The sequence below is a fragment of the Lynx rufus genome, unplaced genomic scaffold (assembly GCF_022079265.1).
Source record: "Lynx rufus isolate CCGP_SWC_20201006 ecotype Redwood Valley unplaced genomic scaffold, mLynRuf1.p SCAF_18, whole genome shotgun sequence".
Lineage (NCBI taxonomy): Eukaryota > Metazoa > Chordata > Mammalia > Carnivora > Felidae > Lynx > Lynx rufus.
This window is the reverse complement of record NW_025814832.1, coordinates 38,566,279-38,585,121: the sequence shown is the minus strand read 5'-3', so window position 1 is coordinate 38,585,121 and position 18,843 is coordinate 38,566,279. Positions and strand designations below refer to the sequence as shown.

Below are 18,843 nucleotides of genomic sequence, written 5' to 3'. Positions count from 1 at the left end.
CAGTATTTCTAGGAGGACTAAATCAACATTGCGTATGACTACACCCGGCCCATGGCCAGCCATCAGTAAAGCGGAGTTTTCTTTCTCCTTTTCTCTTCCCTACCAGCACCTGCACTCTGAGGAAGACTGTGGCTGAAGGGGATTGAAAGAGGGATAAAATGTAGGGGTTTTCTTTTTACCCTCAACTACACTGTGGGCTACTTGACGATGGGGACCGTTTCCTTCCCATTCATGCTGCCCATGCCCAGAACAGGATCAAGCACGGAAGGGGGACTTTAACGTGTTTGTTGGAAGAGCAAGTGAATGAGAGGCCACATCTTCTGAGACCAGAGAGAAGGGTGTTATGTTGAGGTGGCGAAGAGGGAAGTTGGGGGAAATCACACGGGATGATTTGGGTTCCTCTCAGCTTCCACACATCACACCTCCCTCCACCCATACACACCGATGGCAGCCACATCTGAGCAAGTTACCATGCTGGCTGGACGACTGTTCTAGACGGTGTTCTCTGTCTTCTCTTTCAACCCCCATATGCTGGTGTCTTTCTTATTTACCAGGACCCCTGCTCCACACTCACTTCAGGCCCCTCCAGACTTAGTACTCTTGACTCTCTTCCTGGGGGCTTGGGTCTCACGTCTTCTGTACAACTTCTGGGTCCACCTACTGTTCTGGGTTAGGACTCCCCACTGCCCTTCCGGCTCCCGGTCCCTTGGTTCACTGGGTGGTTCATAGTATGGGAGGTTAGTAATCCTCTCTCAACAGTGAGGTGTGTAGGTATAAATGTTGGATGAACTCAGTCTTCTCAGATAACAAGAAATGGTTTTCACTAAAACAGAGGGTGGCCCTTAGGAGATTGCATGGTATAGTGACCAAAGAGTATAAGGTTTGAAATCATATTGTTATGAGTTCAAATCGCAGCTCTGCTTAGCCATCTATTAATTGTGCAAGTATAAACAAATTACTCAACCTCTCTGAGCCCTGGTTCTGATTGCTCCGGGAATTAGAGCTAAAAACCAGAAATAACATTCCCTACCTTTCGGGACTGTCCCGAGAATTAGAGCTAAAATTTGTCGAGTGCCTTGCCTGTGGTAGGCATGCCATTGTTAGTAGCTCATGTTATTCTTAAGGGGGAGATAAATCTGGACTGTGGAATGTCACAAGGAGTTTGAAGTCCACCTGTCACTCTTTTGCTTAAAACCCATCAGTGATAAATTGGATTTCATCAAAATTAAAAAATCCTCCTCTTTGAAGGACACTGTTGGGAAAATAAAAAGGCAAATATTCACAATACACATATGTGAAAAAGGATCGAAAGAACTCATATAACTCATTAATCAGAAAACACTTTTAAAAGTGGGCAAAAAGTCTTCTGAAGCTGATTTGCCTCAAAACAAATGAACCATTAAACTCATTTGACTTTATCAAGCTGTGTCTTCTAAACCAAAGAAGAGTTTTATTTTAGTAGAGAACAAACTTAAAGTTGATGGAGGGAGGAGGGTGGGAGATGGGCTAGATGGGTGATGGATACTAAGGAGGGCACTTGTGATGAGCGCTGGGTATTGTTTGTAAGTGATGAGTCACTGAATTCTACTCCTGAAACCAGAATTGCACTGTATGTTAACTAAAATTTAAATAAAAGTAATTATTTTATGTTAAAAAAAAGTGGGCAAAATATCTGAACACTTTAAAAAAGATACAGTAATGGTCATATGCAAAGATTGTCAACATCTTTGGTCATCAGAAAAATGTAAATTAAAACCACAACGAGCTATCACCACATATCTACTAAAATGGCTAACATTAGAAACAGTGACAATACCAAGTGCTGACTAGGATTTGAAATAACGAGAACTCTCATGCATTGCTGGTGGGAGTGTAAAATGGTACAACCACTTTGGAAAATAGATTGGCAGTTTCTTCTTCTTTTTTTAAAAATGTTTATTTATTTATTTTGAGAGAGAGCATGCATGTGTACTTGGGGAAGGGGCAGCGCGAGGAGAGAGAGAATCCCAAGCAGGCTCCGCGCTGTGAGGACAGAGCCCGACACAGGGCCCTATTCCAGGAACTGCAAGATGGTGACCTGAGCCAAAATCAAGAGTCGGATGCTTAACTGACTGAGCCACCCAGGTGCCCCCAGTAGTTTCTTATAAGCTTAAAGATATATGCTTATCAGATGATCTAATAATTCCGTTCCTAAAATTTCTTCCTAAAAAGAAATGCAAATGAATGTCCATAAAAAGACTTCTACACTCATGTTCGTAACCACTTTATTTATAATAGCCCCAAAGTGGAGACGACTCAAATCCTGTACACATGTGAATGGAAAAACAAACTGGCATATTCGTCCAATGAAATCCTACTGAGCAACAAAAAGGAAGGCACTACTGATACAATATCAATATCAGTATTTGAGGATGGACCTCAAAAACATTAGGTTAAGTGACAGAAGTCCGATGGCAAAAGATCACAAACTGAATCCATTTACAAGAACACCAAAAACAGGCAAAGCTATTCTGTAATAACAGACATGGATCAGTGTTTGCCTGGGCCTGGTTGAAGGGGGTGGGTACTGACTACAAAGAGGCAGGAGAGAAGCATTTTGGAGTGATGAGAATGTTGTGTGTCTTGATTGTGGGGGAGGCCACACAAATGTACCTATTTGTGAAAACAAAACACTAACAAAAACCAGAGCAGATCTATCACCCTCAAAAAGCACTCATGCTGCACCTTTGTAGTGAAATGCTCCCACACCTCCAATTCCTGGAACGTCTTTTATCTGTTTTTGGTTCCTATAGTTTTCTCTTTTCTGGAATATCGTATAAACAGAATCATAGCATCTTTTGAGTCTGGCTCCTTTCACTCAGCATCACGCCTGCGAGATTCTTTCAAGTGTTGCACGTATCAGTACTCCATCGTATTTTATTGCTGGGTAGCATTCAGATGTATGGATGTACCACAGTTGCTTAAGATTCCCCCATTGAAGGGCTTTTGGGTGGTTCTACTTTGGAAGGGTTATGAATAATGTTACTATAAGCATTTGTGTACAGGATTTTGTGTGAACATAAAATTCCATTTCTCTTGGGTAAATTATAAGAAACTGTCCAAATTCTTTTCCAAAATGGAAGTAACTAGTTTACATTCCCAAGTAGTAACGGAGCAAAGTTCCTGTTGCTTTGCATCCTCCCCAGCATTTCGTACTTGAAGCATAATCTTAACACATCACTATCAGTCAATGACAGCACATATACTCCCGATCAAGTATAAAACAGACATTTGGTCAATGTAATTACAACACAGTTAATGTTGCATTAATAAATATTTCATGTCAATGTTTGTACACGCTAGTGAAAACATCTTCGTTTCAAGAATCTGTGGAACATTTGTAAAAACAGATCCCATTCTAGGCCACAAAGAAAACTTTGACTCATTTCCTAATGTAGAAACTGTATCACAATTGTAATAACTGCTGAAAATAGTAACAAAAATTTAAGCAGCGATAAAAAATAACCACATAGAAGTTACAAACCACTTGCCAAAATAATTATTACTTTGGGTCAAAGAGGAATTTTTCAATTTAGCGAAAGTCTATGTAGAAAATAATGAAAGTAAGAGCACCATTCACCTACAAACTCAGGTTGAAATGCTTTTCTTATTACATTTTCCTTATTATGTTAGGAGGAAAAAAGGAAAACAATTCTCAAAGGGAACATAAAGGAAATAAAGATAACCAGATATTGTGACTGTCTGGTTACTGTTCTCTCTCCTGATAAATCAGGCTCTTAGGGGGCAAGGCCATATTCTTATTCTCTGCTACAGTGGACCCTGGAACAACATGAGTTTCAACTGCGTGGGTGCACTTATTTGTGGATTTTTTTTCAATAAATACAATACAGCACTGTCAATGTATTTTTCTCTGTATGATTTTTTTTTTTTTTTTTTTTTTTTTTTTTTAGGGAGGCTCCGCGGCCAAGGTGGGGCTTGAACTCATGACCCTGAGATCAAGAGTCACATGCTCTACTAACTGAGCCAGGCACCCGGTCCTCCTTAGGATTTTCTTTGTATTTTCTTTCCTCTAGCTTACTTTGTTGTAAGAATATAGTATATGATACATATAACACACAAAATATGTGCTAATTAGCTGTTTATGTTATCCATAAGCCTTCTGTCAACAGCAAGCTATTAGTAGTTAAGCTTTGGGGGACTCATAATTTAGTCAGGAATTTTCCACTGCTGTGTGGTGGGTACCCTTAACACCTCCTCCACCCCCTTCCCTGTTCAAGGGTGAACTGTAGTGAATAGTGTGCCTGCCTTACAATATGAGTTCAATACTTAGAGGCATTTTTGATTTTCCCAAAGTTCGGCATTCTCTCCTTTGAGCTTCCACAGGAGGCTGTTCACAGCTCTATTTTACCATTTATCATTTATTTACTTCTTTAAAAATTTCTTTAAAAAATTTTTTTAGTGTTTATTTTTGAGAGAGACAGAGACAGAGAGTGAGCAGGGGAGGGGCACAGAGAGAGAGAGGGAGACACAGGATCCGAAGCAGGCTCCAGGTTCTGAGCTGTCAGCACAAAGCTAGATTCGGGGCTTGAACCCACAAACCTGGAGATCATGACCCGAGCTGAAGCCCATGCCTAACTAACTGAGTCACCCAGATGCCCCTATTTTAGCATTTATTAAAGCACTGCACTCACATAAGTTTTCCACATCACACCAGCCCTTTAAAAACAATTATTTGTTTACCATTCGGCCTGTGCCAGGCAACTGACAATAATCCATTTAATCCTCACGACAGTTTTTTTGAATATTCCTATTTTCCTGAAACCGAGGGTCATCCAACAAATTCCTCACAAGTTCAGGATTTGGTTGCACACACCCTACTTTCAAACATAGGCTTTTTTTTTTTTTTAATTTTTTTTTCAACGTTTATTTATTTTTGGGACAGAGAGAGACAAAGCATGAACGGGCGAGGGGCAGAGAGAGAGGGAGACACAGAATCGGACACAGGCTCCAGGCTCTGAGCCATCAGCCCAGAGCCCGACGCGGGGCTCGAACTCACGGACCGCGAGATCGTGACCTGGCTGAAGTCGGACGCTTAACCGACTGCGCCACCCAGGCGCCCCTTTTTTTTTTTTTTTTTTTTTTTTTTTTTTTTTTTTTACCCAAACAGGTTACTTTGAACTCAGGAACAAGGTTAGATTGTCACCTTTATACGCTCAGCTCTTAGCCTAGCTCCTGGCACAGAATGTCTCAAACAAGTGACGCATTAGTAGGGTTCTGTTTGTAAACGTTCCTTCCGCGCACCGTGGCGAGATGTGCTAATTACAAGCCAGCGACGTAGACTCGGAAAGAAATCCAGAATTTACGGACGCGGCAGGACTCTCGGTCTTTCTTTCACTCCTATCTCTATGGTTAGCAAGTGACCACTCTACACTCTGGAGGACTCAGTGAGAGCAGATGAGCCCTAGGCGACCTTATTGGCACGTGACCGGAAGTCTGACTTGCTATTGGTTAATGCTGGTAAAGCCCGCCCAACAGCCTCCTGTCAGCTCCTTTAAGTAGACTCCGCGGGGAAGCGTTCAGTCTTTCGGCGACTGTGAGGTTCGAGAGGTGAGGCTTTGTGGTGGGTCCTGGCGCCTAGGCCCGGGTCTCCGGGCCCTGGAGCCGGGTGGGTCGCGGGCGGCCTGCAGTGATGACATGCCAAAAAACGCACGTGTTAGACTGCTGACGCGGGTGATGCGAACTACAGTCTGAGCCGAGCCTCCGCGGCGGCGGCGGCGGGGAGGGAACGGACCTGCGGGCGCACGTCCTCTAACCCACTGCTATCGTTCTTGCAGATTCCTGCCGGGCCGAGAACGTAGATCACCTTCTACTCCCCTTCGACCTTTCCCCGAAGCCTTTGAATAAAATGGTTTGATCCCAGCCCTGGTCTTGGTGTTTCTTTTCGCGACGCGCTGCCTTTGAGCCCCCGCCGCGCCTGCGCGTGGCGCCGGGGGTCAGGCTGCAGCGCCAGAGCACGCGCTTGCGCATAACTGGGGCCGCGCGGTCCTCCGCCAGCGGCCCTTTTAACCGCGAGCCACACGTCCGCACCCGGCTGCAAGGGGGTAGGCGACGTTGTGGGAAGTGCCCTGGAGAGACTACGGGGATCCTATAGGCCCCGCTACTCCGTTTCCCGCACATTCCTGTGGAAGTCCTGTCCTCTCCGTGATTATCGGGACCTGCAGGTTAACCGCGCGGCGTGGGGGGTGGGGCCCTGAAGGGAGGGGAGTACGTGGCCTTGAGCAGTTTAAGGACCGCGGTGTACTTGACAGGAACTGGTTTCGGTCCTGATGGTGCAAGAATAACACCTGGCTGAGGTGTGGCAGTGATCTATTTGAGAATAACTACCATTTAGGGCCAACTGCTTATTTGGATACTGTACCAAGCATGGGAATAAAAGCTTGGACAAATTAATGTGTCCCAGTTAGCCTCAAGAAGGTCGTTGGGAAGAGAATTTCGATCTTCTGCATTGCCGGGCACGGCAGGCACCTAAGTAAACGCACGCTCCTCCCGGGTCCAGATAGGGGAGTAGCGATGTCCCCTGGGTTTGGGGGAAATGTGCATCAGTTCTGAGTACAAGGCAGCACATGTTGAAGGCCGAGGATGCACAAGTGCAGTGTATCAACTGCTTTGGCCGTAATAACCGCAGGGGTCCCCAAGTTAACAGGATTGCTAGGCTGTTGAGGGTGCACGGAAGCAAGACGGTCTGCCTCAGGAGAGGGAGATTTTGTTCTAAAGATTTTAATCTGCACTGAAGGTGAAGCTAGAGCTTACGACCCCCGAAATCGAGTCACATGCTCTACCTACTTAGCCAGCCGGGCGCCCCGCTCCCTCGGTGTGGTGAGGACCGCCTTGCAGTTTAGAAAACCTGCCTGGTGGTCACCAGGAAATCCAAGCTGCTTTGGCAGCTGAGTGACCCAAGTGGCCTGTACCCACTGCTTAATTGTCTCCCTATTACCTAAAAAGGATTCAGTAGAAATAACTTAGATGCTTATCTAGTATTTGACATTGAGAGATTTATTTTGTGAAACAACGCAAGCGACTGTAAATCCCCACATACTATTCGGTTAAGTGCAACAGGGGACTCGTGTAATCTACACAGTAGTGCATCTAGTCCTTTGCCTTTAGTTATTGCACAAAAATTCTAATAGACCAGTGAACAAGACTGACAGGCAAATCGGCCTACACAATGAGAAATCAGAACAGTACACCGACTGGAATGATCAAATAATTTAAGTCAAATGTTTTAATGGTGCGATTAAAGTAGTCAAGGGTTCAGATATATTTTTTCAATATATTAATTTCTTTAAAGTCAGGTTCAGGCAAGGTGCTGTTTAAAAAACCACGATTAGCTTTGTCCACAGATGTAAGTCATCAAAAGTTACCCATGGTAGTTCTGATGTTGAATGCAGCTTTTAAACAATAAAAAATTGTGTTTTAAGTGTACTTCTCAAAGCAAATGATACAACTAGGGAGCCCCCAAACTTGTAAACTAAGACCTTCTGACACAAATGCACAAAATAAGATTGGCAACGTTAAAGAAAGGTCACGTGAGTTGTGAGCTAACGTAGTGTTTAATGTTGAGCAAAACTTGGTCTCAACTCTCAAAGGTGGTAGAGAGTTCTCGCCTTTGGCTGTCAGAAGAGGAAACTGCCCATAACCTCAAAACATCCCGAACCAGTTAGATTTGACAAAGCATTTAGACGGCCTGTAGAAAGCACAGAGCACGTAGGAAGTGCCAGATCGACCTTGCTTTGGCTTTCCGCCCCCTACCCCAATTCTTTATGTGCAGTATTTGACATTTTCACATACCCTCATGTCTCAGGAAAACATTTGGGATTAGTTAGAAACCAGGTGATTGTACCTCAGTGGTAGAAGGCTTGGGATGGTTTGATCTCATGGCTTTGCCTGATGTTCACATAAATCTCGCTGTCCCCACCCCAGCTGATAGGATGTTAGTGTGTGTATGTTCTATGGCTACTTGCTTCCAAAACGCACAATTTAATAGGAAAGGTAAGTTGCTACGCGTATCTCTTTATCATCAGTGAAATGGTTCACAAAGTTCCACTCCCCACCCCGCTCACGTTCCTGAACAGACATTCTCTGGAAGCGTGGAGGGCTGTGTCACCTATGGACTAGAAGTGCAAAAACGTCCCATTGTGCACTGGCTGCCTGAGGGAAAGCTTTGGAGGAGTCGGGGCAAGGGGAAGAAGGCCTTCCAGTTGTAAGCTTTGCTCGCACTGTGCTCTCGCTGCCACAAACACTGGAGCCATGGTGTGAGTCACCTGTCACCTCTGGATCCACCGTGGTCATTCTTCCACAGTCCCTTTGCTGAGTCAAAGCTTTGCAGCAGGCAGTGCAGACACCAGTTCCCGGATGCGTGGAATGACACCGCACAGTGGAATGGGCACCGGCAGGCAGAGGGCAGAAGCTGTGGCACAAGGGCAGACCAGTGCTACAGCGCAGATGGCAGCCAAGAACCCCACACTTTGAGCCAGATCTCGTAATACTGGGAAGGTCAGATCTTCACCCATCACAGCTGGTCAGCAGCCTCCACAAGTGGGTCTTTGAGGAGGCAGGAAGCGGAGCGAGGGTCCATGGCTGAGTGCATTATGGGGATATAGACATCATCCATGTTTGGCATGACAAAAACCTTCTGTAGAAAGAAATTAAAGAATAGCCGTGTGGAAGGATGCTCGGGTTCCTCAGGCTGTTGCTCTACTCTGTTCTGATAATTTTAAGTTTCAGGTAAGTTTTAAATGTACATATGAACCAACTTTTCGTGCACATTCTAAACTAATTCCTCTGCCACATTTAAATAGTTGAGGAATCACAGTGCATGAACACAGGTCTGAGGCAGAAGCAGCCTTTGATTTCATGTACATATAATAAAACTACTCATGAGTTCATAAATATTTAACACCATCACTTTAAGAGGACTGGCTTAAGTTGCTCATAATATTTCCAAATTACTATGTCCAGAACACATATTCCAAGTAAGTTTATTCACTTAAACCCTAGCAAAAAAATGTAAGCTAATTTTTTTTCACACCAGAACCAGACAAAGCTATATATGAAAGAAATTCTACCATAATGATCACGTGAAGGATCATCAGTGATTGATAATGATGGTACTTTGACTATCATGTTTATAAACTAATTTTATGCAAGTGAATCCTGGCAATGCATTCAGTCTTCAGTAATGCCCTCTTACAAAAGCAAAAAAAGGTGGCTATGGGAGGGTGTAACAGTCACCTGTCGACTTCCCAACTTGCCTCAAAAATACCAGGAGCCAATCTCTGACCCTTGGCCTTTCTTTTCCCCCTTGTACTGCAATACCCCTGAAAGAGATAACCCACTCTAATTCCTATTGTAGGTTCTAGGGAAAAGAAAAAAAAAAACAAACCTAAAGGTTGCCTTTCCTCTCACTAGGTTCAAACTACTTTTCTGCTTGGTGATAATACTAAGCTTCCCAGAAACTGGTTTTCAGTTAAAGTTAATCCATAGCTTTTGTTTACTCATTTGAGAAAGAGAGAGAGACAGAACACGCACCACATGCGAGCCGGGAAGGGGCAGAGAGAAAGGGAGAGAGAGAGAATCTTAAGAAGGCTCTGTGCTATCAGCACGGAGCCTGACTCGGGGCTTGATCTCACAAATCGTGAGATCATGACCTGAGCTGAAATCAAAAATTGGACACTTGGGGCGCCTGGGTGGCTCCGTCGGTTGAGCGTCCGACTTCGGCTCAGGTCATGATCTCACGGTCTGTGAGTTCGAGCCCCACATCGGGCTCTGTGCTGACGGCTCGGAGCCTGGAGCCTGCTTCAGATTCTGTGTCTCCCTCTCTCTCTGCCCCTCCCCCGTTCATGCTCTGTCTTGCTCTGTCTCAAAAATAAATAAACATTTAAATAAAAAAATTGGACACTTAACCAACTGAGCCACCCAGGTGCCCCTAATCCATAGCTTTTAAATAAAAACATAATTTTTCAAAGGCGGTATCTCAAAACATACCACTGCAAAAATATGGGTCTCCTTCAAACGGTGACATTTATTTCAAAGTAAATTGTTTGCTAATCCATAAAACGTTGACAGACTTCGAATATCTGATAAAAATTTGGTAGATATAGCTCATCCCAGGGCCTCGGCTACATTATTTCCTTTGGTGGCAGAAAGCAGAAAACAGGCTTGGAGAATGAGCTCTGGCTTAGTGGACCCAACTTTCGGGTTTCCTCTGAACTACTCAACAGGGTTCTGTGGCTGAGGCTCCGGGTTTCTGAAATTGTACCTAAGATGTTATGCCTGTCTGATCATAACACGTACTTTCCTGGGATGAGGGTCCATAGCTTTCATTAGATTCTCGAAAGAGGATCCTGACCCAAATGAAATTCAGAACCTCTGTTCTGCCCTGAGCTTTGAGACTCGTGTGAAACACACACCAGATGATACCACACGTTTACCTGAAACTCCTGTTCCAGTTTCTTCTCTATCCAGTCTGTCACATGAACTAGAGTCACTTCTCTCTCTCCAAGTTTTGGCCGAGCTTTCAGCTCTACATATGGTGGCTTCCGGAAACCATACCTTTTTGGAGAAGACAAGTAGCAAACAACTGCATTTAGAGGCAGACAAGGAAGTAGACAAGCACCAACAGCAAACATTCTTCATGTACCCAGGGCTTCTCCCCATGTGAATGTTCTCTTACTCTGAACACCCCCTCTAAAAATGATTCAAGGCAGCAAATAGGAATTGCGAGCTCCCACGTCCCTGGACCATGTGTAGGGCTGTGATGATTTGAGAACAATTCTGACAAACTGGGAGAGCCAGGAAGCACCACTGGAAAAGTCTGTGACCTGGGCGTTGTTTTCTGGTCTTTTGCTTCTCCTGAAATGGCAAGGATCTCTTTCGTTTCTATTTTAATAAAGATAGTGTATGTGCATTACAAAACCCAAAATATACATATGTATAAAGCAGAAAGTGAAAGATACTGCTTCTCTCAGAATCTTATCCCCAAGACGGGACCACTGAGAGAAGCAGGGTCAATTTCCCCCATACTCCTAATATGCATATGTAAACAGAGAACATTCTATAACCTGCTTTTCATTCCATCCTCTACAGCATGCTTATTAAGGCTTCCCAGTGGAGCTGACTGGCACTCACACTGTTGGTAAAGGATCCAGACAAGAGACTGTGTGCTATCAAACTACCTAAAAACTTCCACCTGGCATGGACCAATGTTTTAAAAACTACAACAAAAACATCAAATTGCTATAAACATATCTAAACACTCTCAAGATCTATACTTATCTCTGGATTAATAACAAATGTACTGGGTAGCACTATCCCAGAAGCCTTTAATTTCATCTTCCACTGAGCAGTGGCATCTGTAACCGATACATCTTAAAGCATGAAATTACGTAGGTGAAGGTATGTTGTATCAACTCTTACTATTAAAAATTTTTTTTTTCTTAGGTTTGGAAGACTGTACAGTAAGATATTAACAGTGGTTATTTTGGGATGATAAGATTATAGGCTTTTTTACCCCTTTTTTTTTCATTTGTTCCTTTTTTTTTTTTTACAATGAAATATTACTCTCTAGAAATAAAATCTAGGGGTGCCTGGGCGGCTCAGTCAGTTAAGCATCCAACTCTTGATTTTGGCTCAGGCCATGATCTCATGGTAGTGAGATCGAGCCATGTATTGGGCTCATGCACGGAGTGTGGAAGCTGCTTGGGATTCTCTCTCTCCTGTCTCTGCCCCTCCCCTGCTCATGGGTGTGCTCTCTCTCTCTCTGTGTCAAAATAAAGAAATACACTTAAAAAATTATTTAAAAATAAAACCTAAAAAGGTATTTTAAAGTTTTTACTGGGAAATACCAGCATCCTCATCAAATGGTCAATTCAAAAAATTTTCTGATAAATCTTTTAAAAAAATTTTTAATGTTTATTTATTTTTGAGAGACAGAGAGACAGAGTGTGAGCAGGGCAGGAGCACAGAGAGAGGAAGACACAGACTCCAAAGTGGGCTCCAGGCTCTGAGCTGTCAGCACAGAGCCCAACGCGGGTCTCAAACTCGAGAACTGCGAGATCATGACCTGAGCCAAAGTCAGACGCTCAAGCGACTGAGCCACCCAGGCGCCCCTGGAATGTCAATTTTAAGCTGCAGTTCACAGATAGTGATGTTCTTCTGCTGGATCCATGAATAGGACATTTCACCGGTTCTCAATCCTGGCTTAGTTCTCCATGCTATGGATCCTGGGGGCTGGGTGCATCTCCGTTTTTAACGAGTCTCCAGATGACTGTGATGTGCAGTTTGATTTGAGGGCCACTAGTTCATTCGATGACAACTCCTCGGATAGACCTCCTCCCACAGTAACCAAGTGCATAGGTTCTGACTCCTTAACACCTCGCTCTAACCCAGGGAGCCTTCCCTAAGCACCTCAGCCTCTGCGGAATGCGTGATCCCCCTCTGTAAAGCAGGGATAACAGTGGTACCTATCTCTGCAGGATGTTGTGAGGCACTTACACCCCAGGCCAGGCAGAGAGTAAGAGCTCTACAGACGGCAGCTCTTCTAACTGGCGGAAAGAACTGGCTTTAGAGAGGAGGAAGACCGAGAATAGAAACATGTGAAGATGAAGCTTTAAATGTGAATGAACCGTTCACAGAAGAAAGAATTGGATTTGTGACAAACATTAAGGTTCCATGAAAAACGTGTGTAAGTGCTTCTGCCCAGAGGGCACTTTCCACAATCTCAAGGGTACGCAGGCTGGATTTTTATGGCCACGCAACAGGTTGTACGCACCATATTCGGTCAGTCGGGGGAGGTGGAATGTTGACCGCCAGGGTTCCTCTACATTCTTGCACTTCCACAGTGAGCAGCAGGGGGGTATTGGAGACTTCTTCAATCTTCTTTTTAATGAACTCTGTCTCTGTTGCTTTTTGGAAATATTTTGACTTGGTAATTTTATCAACAAACCTCATAATCTTGCTTGTTCGATGACCCCCAACATACCTTTAAATGAAGGACACAGATGTTAGTACAAACTTTGCTCCTTCATACACAAAACCTCTGTGGTTCTTCGTTCACCTTACTCTAGACCAGAGTTTCCAAACCTAAGCACTACTGACATTTTGGACTAGGTAATTCTTTGTGGTGGGGGCTGTCCTATGCACCGTACAATGTTTAGCAGCACCCTGGTCTGAGCCTTCTAGGTGCCAACAGCATGTTTCCCCGAGTCATGATAATAAAAATTGCCTCCAGACATCGCTAAATGTCCCCTCGTGGGCAAAACAACCTCCAGTGGAGAAACCACTACATTAGGGAAGGTGTAGACATCAGACAGGACCCAGGTCTTGACCAATGGAGAGACAAAGTTCTCACAGTGCAGAGAAGGCATCCCACCTGTCCTCCTCAACAGCCCTCAACTACTGAACATAAATCCCGAGTTCTCCTAGAGAAACTTCCCCATGTCTACACAGCAAATAGGAAATCGTGCTGCATCTGACAGGGACATAAAACACAGTCATTAACTGATGTCTTTTAGGTGATGGCATACCAACTTTCAGTGGCAACTACTTTTCAAAGGGCTTAGAACTTTTTTCTAAAGAAAAATGTTACCTCAGGTGGCATGCTAGAAGGCCACGAAGCAAGCTTTTGTATCAGGTCCTATCAACCATAGGATTGCCCTAAGGAGAGAGGGTATTTGCTTTTTAAAATCCTCTGGAGTTCCAGAGTGCCAGGAAGAGTATGTGTATATGTGTAGGGAAAAGCAGTCATTCTTAAGGTCAAGAGGGTAGATTTTAAATAATGAACCCAAGTGTTAGTATCGACCCTTCCACGTCCGGATTCTCTCCAACTTCTGTAGGATCTCAAAAGTGAACAGGTTGATATTTTCTTACAGATGCTTCTGAATCTCTGGTTTCTTTATAATCTTAGTTGCTTCAACTCACTTCGAATAATTAAAAGATCCTTACAGAGAAGCTGTTTAAGCATTCTTATTATTCCACAGTCCGAGTTACAGACAAAGGGAGCCCCGAAAATGAAGTCCATCACCCAAAAGATCAGCTAAGCAGCCCACGTCTTCAAAATTCACCAAAGAAATCACCCGAATGTTCCAGCCTCGTAGGAACCGGCAGCTCAATGAGAAAGTGTGACCCAACTGAGGGCAGCGATGCTCTCCATCGGGCACTAGGGGGAGGTGTTGTGTAAGCTCCTTGCACTAAACACGCCTTTCAATGCTCTATTAATAATTTTCTTCACTGGCCCAAGAAAGCCATTTTGATGGGGATCTTCTTAGCTATGGAAAGAATTCTTGGGTCTTTCTGCTGTGGGGGCTGGAGTTTTAAGCACTGACTCTGGGTTCTTAATGTAAAAGTCACTCACTCATACGGAGGAAGAAGAAAGATTATACAGGACACCCAAGTTGGTGCCCTGAGCCCTGGAGCCCTGGAAGCTGGATCCACTCACCCTTCAGCCCCTGGGAGGAGCGGTTTGTCTCCCGCGCTGGGCTCTGGAGCGTCGTCTTCATCAGAGGAGCCAGCACTGGAGGACTCCTCATCACTGTCCGCCAGACAGTACGCCCTGGGCCTGCAACTGATCAGGGCAGAGTCACCACCGTAGCCTGCCCTTCATTCAGGCTCTGCTTAGAAAGAGAACACACATGCTCCACCGCCATCACCGCTAACATGTCCTCATTCTCCCAACCCACCCAGAAAAGAAGAGGCTGGATCCAAGAGCCCTCGGGTTGGTCAGGTTACCCGGAGACTCTTCAGTGCCAAGTGCCCTGAGAGCAGCACAGGACTTGGGGCTCAAGAGTTCCATTCTGTGCATGCGTCCGGACAGGTGGTGGGAGTGTGATGCCGTCCACACAAAATGCAGTGATCTCATCGACAGTGCAGCAGTAGCCAAGTGGCGGGGCGGGGGGCGGGGGGATGGATGGAAAGCACAATGGTTGCAAGGGTGAGGTGACAGCTGATGTTGGCGACATAACCTCCTCTCACACATGACGGGATGACGGGGATGTTTAGGCAAGTCCCTGGGCTCTGCCTGAGTTCAGTGACTCTGATGCTTTCTGCCTTAGTTACCTCCAGATTAGTTTTGACTCAAGACTCCTTCCTAGTGAAATTATGTGTCTTATCCCATACCTGCTCTGGCTCCTAAAGGCCACAGAAAAAGCCAACAATCGCAAGGGACAAACCTCAAGGGACTCTAGGAAACAACCGACAGGAGAGCCTAGGAAGTTGCCCGGAGAAATACAAATTTAAAAACCATTTAAAAAAAGAAAGTGATACAAAGCCTCGTCAGTGAGCAACGTTCCCCATTAATCTTTCCAGGGATACTCAGTTTCCAGAGGCATGGGGGTTACTAGATCACTAGCAGTGGCGAGGGCCACTCTAATGGCACTGGGGGGGGGCGGTTCTTGGCCGGGATTCGCCCCACAAAAGGCAGCTCCCTCCCTGGATGGCGGCTTTGCTTCAGAGAGGCAGACAGGTAGGGCTCACCTCTGAGGCTCGGAGACTTGATTGGGATGAAGCCAACGAGGGACAGAGTAGTCTCTGAACACTACTAAGAAACCATATGGTCACAAAGCAGAGCCTTGCATTTCTGATAAGGACAAAATTACTGGGAAGGCAGCAGAGCTTAGGTCCAATCCCTACAGGTGTGATCCCTACGGGGTTTCCCTCCGATGCTCACAGGGGGCAGTCATCTCCTGGCCAAAAGTGGCCAAGGGCACCCAAGGGCAGAGCACACACGCTCGTGCAGACTTGAAGGCCCAGCAGAGGCCCCAGCTAGAATGGTGGAGCTGAAATCTCCACCCTGTGAAACAGGAGCCTGACTGTAAGAGGACCTCACAAGTGTCCTCCCTGGCAGGACACCCGGATCCTCCCCGACCCCGGCTCTGAAACATTAGAGCCAGCCGTTCCACCAACAGGCTTGCGTACAGTTAAAGGGAAACTCCCCGTGCACGTACAAAAGCCTCTTGTCCCTGACCATGGAGACAATACCTAACTGACTCTTTCTTCCTCCTTCCGTTAGAGTCCTGGCTAGTCCGGGAAATGCTATGGGTGTTCACTGGTCGCAAAGCCATTTCAGAGCTTTCCCTGGTTAGGCAGTCCTCACAGAGATCTTCTTTTACATAAAATGTGCGCAGCAAAATATTAGTCCCAAGAACGCCTATAAATTGGGTCTTGAGAGGAGGAAAGTCAGGGAGGCAAGTCCCCAAGATAACACAACCATCTGAGAAACCCATCTCACTTGTCCATCGGTACGAGGACTGCTTCCTGGCTCTAGATGTGCCCTCAGACGAGGAGTCTGTGTCCCGCCAGAGCAGGTAGCCTGCTCCCCCTCCACGCAGCACAAAAAGCTACCTCAAGATCTGTGACTGCAGCGAAACCTGCTGAGCCACCAGCCCCTCCTGTTCCCCACTGGTATTTGTCATCTGGCAGCCTCCAGCCCTGAGGCAAAAGATGCCAAAGGCTGAGCACTGCAGAGAGCTCTCAGGTTCCCAAATTAATCCTCCGCAGGACAGAGCACAGGATAAATTTTGCGGCTTGAAGTTAATAATTTAGACAGTGCCATATCAGTGCAAGTGGATCAGATGACATAAAATTCTGATTTTGACCAAACGGTTACCCCAACGTGGCACCCAATTCTTACTAACTAAACATGTAACTGTTTGGCTCATATTTAGTTTTATAACTCAACATGAATTTTATGATCTCGTGATGTCAGCATGAACTTCAGAGAAAGATACACTGCACATTCTTATATAAGATGTGCTGGGGGGGGCACCTGGGTGGCTCAGTCGGTTCAGTGTTTGGCTTCAGCTCAGGTCATGATCTCGCAGTCCGTGGGTTCGAGCCCCGTGTCAGGCTCTGTGCTGACATCTCTGGGCCTGGAGCCTGCTTTGGGTTCTCTGCCCCTCCCCCACTCATGCTCGGTCTCTCTCAAAAATAAACATTAAAAAAAAAATAGAAAGATGTGCTGGAACGTTAATAAGCCTAGTTTTTTTAAAACACACCTCAGAATCCAGATGAGTATGACATCCTTTCAAAGAGCCGCCTTAAAGGGCTAATTCTAGTTTTGCTGCCTCTGCTAAAAATCTTTGGATACGTGCTTGGAGCCAGACACATAAGAAAAAATGAATTATTTTATCACTGATACTCTATCTTGGACCAAACATCTTATTTCTTGGTCTCAAGATCACCATCACCCCTGAACAACTTCTAGCAATTTCTCTAAGATCCAATCCATCTACAAAGCAGGATGATTCGCTGATACTCAGAACAGTTAAAAGAATGTCACAGGCTCTGGAGGCAGTCCTAAAAGGCAGCTTCCAAAGAATGCTTTAAGTGAAGGCTGCATAGTTACATTAAGCAGCCCAGTGAGGTGGCCACGCACGGGAGAACGTGTTCACTTTCTCTAAGTGAAATCAGCACCATGCATCTGCCACAGACACACGCGTGCACACACCCTCCCAGCTAGACCGAGTCACAGTGTGGGCTGCAGGCACTCGGCTCCCAAAACACAGGGGCTTCGGGGTGGTGGTGGTTCGGGCTACGCTGTGGACTAGTGACCCAATATGGAGGTCACAGGGGCCTCCCTGTGGGGACTTGCACACGGGACCCAGGCTGCAAGGGTAATGCATGAACAGGTTGAGCGCCTTATAGGACATGCCCTACCCCAAAGCCACGGTTCCGTTAGACAGCGGCCAACATGTAGGATGTTTCCCTTACTGACTCGCTCTGGGCCTCTTCAGGTCGAATACAGTTATGGCCGCTCAGCTAGCTACCTGAATTCCACTTTGAGCACATTATCACCCAGAGTTACGTTAATGACAGTGTGCCACAGGATGGCTATTTGGGAAATCAAGACTGAAGGAAAAATGCCTAAAAATATAAAGTCTACACATATTTCAAAGAGAAAGGGCTTCACTAGAATAAAGCCACACAGATTTCAACTTCTCACTGTCATCTTCAGGGTAATAATGTGAGGACATGAACAAACGTTCTACCAGTAAGGAGGACTTCCCACAGGTTGAGCAGCATCTTCTAGAGACTCCCCCGGGGGCACAATCACTTGCACACTTGAAGGGGGACCGAAGAAGGCGGTGAAACAAAGCAGAGGCCCCGCCAGAGCCTAATCTCTGGCGAGATTCACTGTGGAGGGAAACGTCGGTACCAAAGATCGCATGCTCAACAGTAGCTACCACGTACACTGACGTCCGTCTCTCCTCGGTATTTAGACTCAGGGTGATTCCAATATGCTCATGACTGAGGAAGTGAAGAAGTGGACTCTAGAATCACTCGTGGGATTAGGTTCTTAGTTATGGACGGGCTTTCAGAGGCTCTCAGTGCACTCAGAAATTGTGAGCCAGATGGAGTGGGCATTTTCAGGGAGAAGGATCCAGAGCTCTCAGATTCCCCAAAAGGGGTCCTTTATGTAAAAAAGAAAAGGCTAAAGGTCCATTTTTCCAGGCCTTTTTCTCCCAAATGAAGCACTTTTGGGAATGCGTGTTTTCCTTGCCTTTAAAATTAAATGACAGCCCATTACACGTCAGCATATTTAACACCCTCACAGGAAGAAGCAAAACATTTATCCCAGTCTCTACTAGGAAAAAAAAAAGGTACTTTCTAAGTATATTACAGACAAATACCATCATATTCCCAGAGCAGAGGAGATTTTTCATGCAGTCTAGTGAAACACTGCTTACTCAGAAACAGGTCCACCTGTTCAGCCAGGGCTTATGAACTTGAGATTGTGCCAAGAGAGCCACGTGAGTAACAGCATTCATGGAATACCTAAGTGGCCAGGAT

The 18,843-nt window shown here is 45.5% G+C and overlaps 1 protein-coding gene, 1 long non-coding RNA gene and 2 other non-coding genes across 9 annotated transcripts in view; 3 read left to right on the top strand and 1 right to left on the bottom strand.

Moving 5' to 3' along the window:
- The first annotated feature begins 5,394 nt into the window (after window positions 1-5,394).
- Window positions 5,395-5,919, top strand: LOC124513529 (uncharacterized). The gene is made up of 2 exons (XR_006962416.1): window positions 5,395-5,607; window positions 5,835-5,919. It is a non-coding gene; the product is annotated as an uncharacterized LOC124513529 (long non-coding RNA).
- On the top strand, window positions 5,684-5,753 carry LOC124513644 (small nucleolar RNA SNORD104). The gene has a single exon (XR_006962473.1). It is a non-coding gene; the product is annotated as a small nucleolar RNA SNORD104 (small nucleolar RNA).
- Window positions 5,920-5,948: 29 nt separating the features above from the next.
- Window positions 5,949-6,081, top strand: LOC124513659 (small nucleolar RNA SNORA76). Its single transcript, XR_006962487.1, has one exon. It is a non-coding gene; the product is annotated as a small nucleolar RNA SNORA76 (small nucleolar RNA).
- A 1,186-nt stretch (window positions 6,082-7,267) lies between these two features.
- The window catches only part of TEX2 (testis expressed 2), a 105,477-nt gene continuing 93,901 nt past the window's right edge, over window positions 7,268-18,843 (bottom strand). For 5 of the 6 annotated variants that reach the window (XM_047081615.1, XM_047081613.1, XM_047081616.1 and 2 more), the window contains 4 exons: window positions 14,495-14,620; window positions 12,830-13,039; window positions 10,491-10,611; window positions 7,268-8,692 (listed from right to left, as the gene is read on the bottom strand). In XM_047081615.1, coding sequence (XP_046937571.1) covers window positions 8,570-8,692; window positions 10,491-10,611; window positions 12,830-13,039; window positions 14,495-14,620 — 580 coding nt within the window. In that variant the 3' untranslated portion in view covers window positions 7,268-8,569. Of the gene's footprint in view, window positions 8,693-10,490; window positions 10,612-12,829; window positions 13,040-14,494; window positions 14,667-18,843 lie in introns of those variants that run through there. The other variant, XM_047081617.1, reaches the window with a different exon arrangement.